Below are 6,219 nucleotides of genomic sequence, written 5' to 3'. Positions count from 1 at the left end.
CCAACTGGGGAGTGCCACTCCCAAAATGGTTGCTAACTAGCTTTGTCCTTTTGTTTTCCTTTCTATCCAAAAAAAAAAGAAGGCGGTTTTTGAACAATTTCTTTAAAATTATTCTAACTTGTCAGAAGTAGTAGTACTAAAATAAGAGCATTTTGCTACATAACTTTCAAACAATTCTGATTTGGAAATTATTAAAAACAACCATTAATTAAAAAAGTCACATAATGACATTACATCACATATATAAAATTCGGAAATTAAACATTTATTTAATACAAAAATTGAGCTAATGCGTTCTTCACCACGTAGTTTGCAATGATACCATTGGTTTTGTCCGTTGGATGAAATGAGTCCCAAAATACATATTTGGAAGCATCTATGCAACTGAAAAGACTGGCCCTGCTGCATGCATATCCCATCTCAAACATTCCAGTAGCACAGCATGCCATTGAGGTCACTTGAAACCCTGAACACAAAAATATTTTAATTATATCTATAATGTTTTAATTTATCTTTTGTTTAAAGAAACAACTGTATAATAACTTATTTTCTTATCGTAAAAAAAAAGTTTCGTAAACTTTAAATTTGTCTTTTTGTATTAATGATATGAAAAATAGAAAACAATAATAAGAAAAAAGGGATAATTGAAGGAACATGAAACAAAATTTAAGTTTTAGAAATTACATTTTGATGTATGTTTTTTTTATATTATTAATAATGTAATTAAATGCATCTAAAATATTTTTATGGCATGCAAGTATGATACTCGTAAAATTTTCAAGAAAATAAGTAAAATTCACTATAGTATATATAAAAAAATAATGAAAATAAAACCTTCATGCAATAAAGCTAACATACTCGCTAACCTTTCCCGTGTTTGTGTGACATCAACTGCTATGCACATCAAAAAGACAAAAAATAAAATAATCTAGTTATAAGTTCTATATATGTATAACTTACCATATTGGGAAGGCTTTTTTACAATACGCAACAAAATATCATACGGATTTGAAAATACTATTCTGACTCCACGAAGGTCCTTCTTCAGCTTTGTGGTCAATTTATTGAGTTTATCATTGAACTCCAATGCAATGTTATTGTAACTAGGAACACAGTCATTTCCACCAACAAAATTTGTGGTCCTCTCTAAGGGCAAGCACCCCATGGGAGGTAAACCTCCTAGGGATATCTTCCTAGCACCAAGACCATAGAGTTTGTGGATGAAATTCTCAGCTATTCCAGCAAGAAAACTTTGATACTCCCTTGGTGTGTATTGTGATGCCCTACCAGGGATTGCATAGTAGTTCTCTAGAAAGTCATTTGTTCCTAAACTTATCACGTGCAATGACTTTGTTATTGTCTCATTTGCCCTTCTTTCTCCGAGATAGGTACTCAATTTCTTTTGGTATCCCTTGTAGTACTCCAACTGCTTCCATAATGGTATCACAGACTGCATTTATGACCCAAAATTCAAATTAATAAATAATGTTATCCAAATGGGACAGAATTTGTACACATTGCATAACTAATTAACTGTCAAAGTAATTTAAACTCTAGTCCTTTTTATCAAGCATAAACAATGCTAGAGTTGTTATTTAAAGAGTAATATTATTGACATAAATATTGTCATCACAATACAAATGTGTCTTTACCTGAATTTAGGTGCCACATCTAAAATTTCATTTCTGAAGTTGAATTCAGATCTACATAGAAGTTATGTCTCCAAATGCCTTTTAATAGCACCATTTATTTTCAAACAACCTTCATCGTCATCATCAGAAATGGGCTTATTTTATACCAAAGGAAATAATTAAGCTTGGTTTGTATAATCCAACTCATGCAACATATCAAACATTATGAAATGACACAAAAAAATAAATAAATTGATACTGATATTAAAAAACACATTAAATATAAGCAGTAACGGACCTACATATGTTTTAGTGTGTGCAAGTGCACACACAAATTTTTTGGAGAAAAAAAAAAATATATATATATATATATATATATATATATATATATATATATTGAGTCATGAACAAAAGTTACAGGATCCAATTTAATCTCTTAAAAAAAAAGTCGACTCGTGATCTCTTTAAAATTCAAAATAGACCCATGTTAGTCCTTTTGAGGGATTAATGTAAATCTTTTTGAATTTTAGAGGACTATGATTTTGATTATCTGGGTCTATTTTTAAATTCTGAGGATCACGAGTAGACTTTTTTCCCCTAAGAGATTAAATTGAGGCCCGTAATTTTTGTTGAGAACCCAAAATGTTCTATTATAACAGTTTAGTTGACTCTTGATTACTTTTTTCATATTAAGTTAAATTTTTTTTTATATATATTCTTTTGTATTTTAATATATTTAAAATTTTCTTTAGTTTTTTTTTTACTTTATTCTTTTATTCTAATTGTACAGACATTAAAAAAAAATTCTAGGTCCGCTATTGAATATAAGTACGTAGTATTAGTCTGGTGAGGGATTTAGGTAGTTTGCATGAGATTATAGATTTGAATGCCAATGCCACCATTCTATAGAAAAAAATACTTTTAACCCAAGAGTTATTGATCTAGTGGCGATCAGCTAGACTTCAGCCTAAAGGATAGTGAGTTCAATTCATAGAGTCGCACACAACTCGTGGGAATAGTGAAAAGACTCAAATCCGAAATTGAATTAGTCGAGTAGGGCTTCAAATACCAGTTGGTATCTATAAAAAATAAATAAATATAAAAATAATTTTAATAATGAGACGCGCGTTACTTACTAGCACATCTGAAGTAGCATTGTCATAACCAGTAGCAGCAGAAGCAAATGTGACCCCAGTGGCAAAATGTGAGATGTTATAATTAGGATCCAAGTATGCTGGTATATATGGCTTGATTCCAAATGCTTCAGATATGAAATCTGTTGCTATTTTCCCATTGCTGAATCTCCCAGTTGGTTTTCCACCTACAAAGTCACGACCATATGGCTGGAAATTGCTCCTAGCAACCGTGGCTATGTAATTGTTGTTCCCTGCGTCAACAGACGAGTCACCAAAGACAATGATAGCTGGAACCTTAGCACTAGTTATGGTAACCACGGTGAGACATTGAAGCAAAATGATGCACAATATGTGCCCTTCCATTGTGTGTGTGTGTGTGTGTGTGTGTGTGTTTAGGGTAAGTGTGATGTGAGTGAGGTTTGAGTTGTAGATATTTGTGATGGAATAAATATTGGTTTGGAATATTAATGGAACTTGGATTTTTAGGTGAATAAGTTGTTGGAACCATAATGTCTAAGGGATGAGTTATGTGTTTTTTTAAATGGGATGGCCATTTGCACTTTTTATGGTACCAATGGAAGTTTGCACAAATTTGGTGTGATAATGACTGGGGATGTTTCTTTAAGTAGAGACATAGTTGCAGAGTGCGTGGTAATGGGAAGTGTGAATTTGGGATTTTTGTACTCCAAATATGGAAGTTGCTCAAAAAAATTTAGTGCAATGGTCAAGGGTTAGATAAATTTACTATCTCGAACAGTGTAACTTGGCAAAAAAAGGACCACACCACCAAAAAGTGCTAACAGTTTCGAATAATTGATGTACTAGTGGTAGCACGATTACTTTTAAAGTCTTTTTAAAAATATAAATTAAGAGAAAAATATTTATAATCAACAAGAGATAGCGTAATTCATTTAAGTAAAATATAAAAATTATAGATTGAAAGAGAAGAATATTTGAAATTTTAAGGAAGATATTATATGCATAATTAATATAAAATAATTTAAAAATAAAATAAAATAACATGTACTATTTTTTAAGAGAAAGTTTTTTAGTTTAATATATATGGTTGGTAGACGCGTCAAATATAATTGAACTCGGTAAGTTTGTAATTTATAAATTTATAATTTTTTTAAATTTTTGTATAAAGTAATTAATAATAATCTTTTATTATTAGGATACCAAAAAAAATAATCTTTTATTATTTGTACCATGATTAAGACTTTGAAACATTTTTATCTTTCATGCAATTTTAACTTTGAGTTATGTGATTTGTTGTTATAATATAGGGAAATGCATTTGTCATTTTACATGATAAATGAATAATTGTTATGTTAGGAAAAAAGACAAGTTATATAATATTAAAAAAAATAAAAAGGGCACAATAAATTGGTCTTATCTTTTTCTTAATATAATGACTATTTATTTATCATGTAACATCACAAATGTATTTCCCTATTATATATAATACACATCTAGTGTTTGTTTTGTTATGAAGTAGTACTGAGCCCATGCTAACCAAATTTTGGACGAAGTTTATGACGATGTTTGGCCATAAAAGAATAAATTGTTAGTAAAAGAAATTTATTAGTCTCTTTATTGCCTGCACATAAAATAAATTGAAAAATGTGTACAAGAAAGAAAGAATTTGTGCGTTACAATTAGGGGTGAAAGTGGGTTGGGCTGGGCCAAACTTTGCCCCGAAAAGCCCAAGCCTACGTTAAAAAATTCTAATTTGGTTTGGTCCAAGCCTGGTATGAGTCTAACTGTTAGCCTGCCTTGCCCCACTTATAAAAAAAACAAATTGTCTGGCCCAGCTCGTTAGCCTGTTAATTTTTTCACTTCCAAGCAACCATGAATCAACTTTACAGAATACTCAAATTATGTTGCTAAACCCAAAATCATAATTTCAACGTCCAAACAGAATCATGAATCACAACAAAACTTATACAATCTACATTTAAGTCACTTTCAAAAGCAAAATGCTCAAACTAAATAACAAATATTTCATCAGATCCAACAAACAATCCATACTATGTAAATTAAAATAACTACATGAATCCAACAAACACATCATAATGCTTGTAGTAAGTATAACCTCTCCCAAAAACCTTTTAATATATTCATATACATAATCTAATATGCTGAGATGTTGATTCTTCCTAATAAGAATTAAAGCAAATTTCTTTTAAAATATAATCGAATATAATTAAGTTATAAATAATTGCAATTGATTAAATTTATATCTTTTTGTTTTTTCTTCAAGGCATACTTATTATATTTTATTTTATTTGAAATAAATAGTACAATAAGGCCAGGCCTTGTGAAAGTGGGCCTATGGCCTTTTTATTAAACAAGCTTTTTCAAAGCCCAAGTCCGGCCTATTTTACGAAATATACTAGGTCAGGTCTGGCCTGACGTAGGCCCCTGTAGGCCGACCCGATCCAGTTTCACCCCCTAGTTACAATTTTACCTAGATTATAATATCTTAGTGTTTTTTTTAACATTATTTCTCCTTTGTAAAGATATATATACCACCATTTCGCATTTGATATAATTGGTCATGAAGCAAAAGTTGAAAGAATAAATACGAGGAGAGTGGAGAGATGCAATGAATTGAAGGTAAGTAAGCTTGAAAAGACGTATATCTGCAGTTTATAAAAAAAAAAAAAAAAAAAACGTATATTTGCATCCTCTAACATATGGTGATAGAGAATATATCATGTGAAACAATTGTCCCTAGTCCCCTGGCATTTACCTAAAAACAAATATTAATTGGAGAATATATTTAAAAATATATATATTAATACGAGAATAATATTATTTAAATTACCAATTAAATTTAACTTATTATTAATAAGTATCAAGAGAAAGAAAATATACATAGAAACATTTCAATAATAAAAAAATCATACATGAAGACGCGATTGCATCAATGACTATTTCAACAATGAAAAGAAGGAACCAAACAAAAGTCCCCGTACTTCATAAGGTTGCACAGTAAGTGTCATCAATCACCCTAAGGGGGCCTTTGGTTCAGGAAATTTTTTTGGAATAGTAGAGAAATGAGATAGATAGAGAAATAATTGGAAAGATAGATAAAGTGAGATAGGTAGAAAAATGTAAAAAAAAGTTGTTTGGTGGGGAAAAACTTTACTGGGAAAATTAGGTAGCTTTATGAAATCAACAGTGCATTAAAAGCCAGATAACTAGTTTTCCGAAAAATCCCACCTTCAAATTGGGTTTCTAAACAGTGCGGATATCTATGTTTCTCATAAATCCAGACAAATTGGATAGATGGGTTTTTGGTGAAAAACGTTGAAACAAACATGGTGTTTCAAAAAGCCATACTTGAGAAAGATAGATATCCGCTGAAAAGCTCCCAACAAAACACCACCTAAAACTCCCCACACGATGTATGGCTTTACCTGTCAACTTTTGAATGTTTAACACGA

The 6,219-nt window shown here is 30.5% G+C and overlaps 1 protein-coding gene across 1 annotated transcript; it reads right to left on the bottom strand.

Moving 5' to 3' along the window:
• Positions 1-269: 269 nt before the first annotated feature.
• LOC133289606 (GDSL esterase/lipase At2g04570-like) lies at positions 270-3,130 on the bottom strand. The gene is made up of 3 exons (XM_061487596.1): positions 2,768-3,130; positions 961-1,450; positions 270-466 (listed from the first exon to the last, which is right to left on the bottom strand). The coding sequence occupies exons 1-3, from the start codon at positions 3,128-3,130 to the stop codon at positions 270-272; spliced, it is 1,050 nt and encodes a 349-aa protein (XP_061343580.1).
• Positions 3,131-6,219: the final 3,089 nt, after the last annotated feature.

This window comes from Gastrolobium bilobum, unplaced genomic scaffold (assembly GCF_033153095.1).
Source record: "Gastrolobium bilobum isolate Gb01-03AN ecotype WA unplaced genomic scaffold, APGP_CSIRO_Gbil_v1 utg1204, whole genome shotgun sequence".
NCBI lineage: Eukaryota > Viridiplantae > Streptophyta > Magnoliopsida > Fabales > Fabaceae > Gastrolobium > Gastrolobium bilobum.
Note: the sequence above shows the minus strand (reverse complement) of the source record. Positions and strands in the feature narration are given on the sequence as shown.

What these genes read in the sequence shown, in the direction of transcription:
- LOC133289606 (XM_061487596.1), bottom strand. Translation starts at nt 3,130, where the DNA reads ATGGAAGGGCACATATTGTGCATCATTTTGCTTCAATGTCTCACCGTG. An exon ending in ATGCTACTTCAGATGTGCTA is followed by an intron (nt 1,451 to 2,767) that starts GTAAGTAACGCG and finishes TCATAAATGCAG; the next exon opens with TCTGTGATACCATTATGGAA. An exon ending in AAAAAAGCCTTCCCAATATG is followed by an intron (nt 467 to 960) that starts GTAAGTTATACA and finishes TTTTGTGTTCAG; the next exon opens with GGTTTCAAGTGACCTCAATG.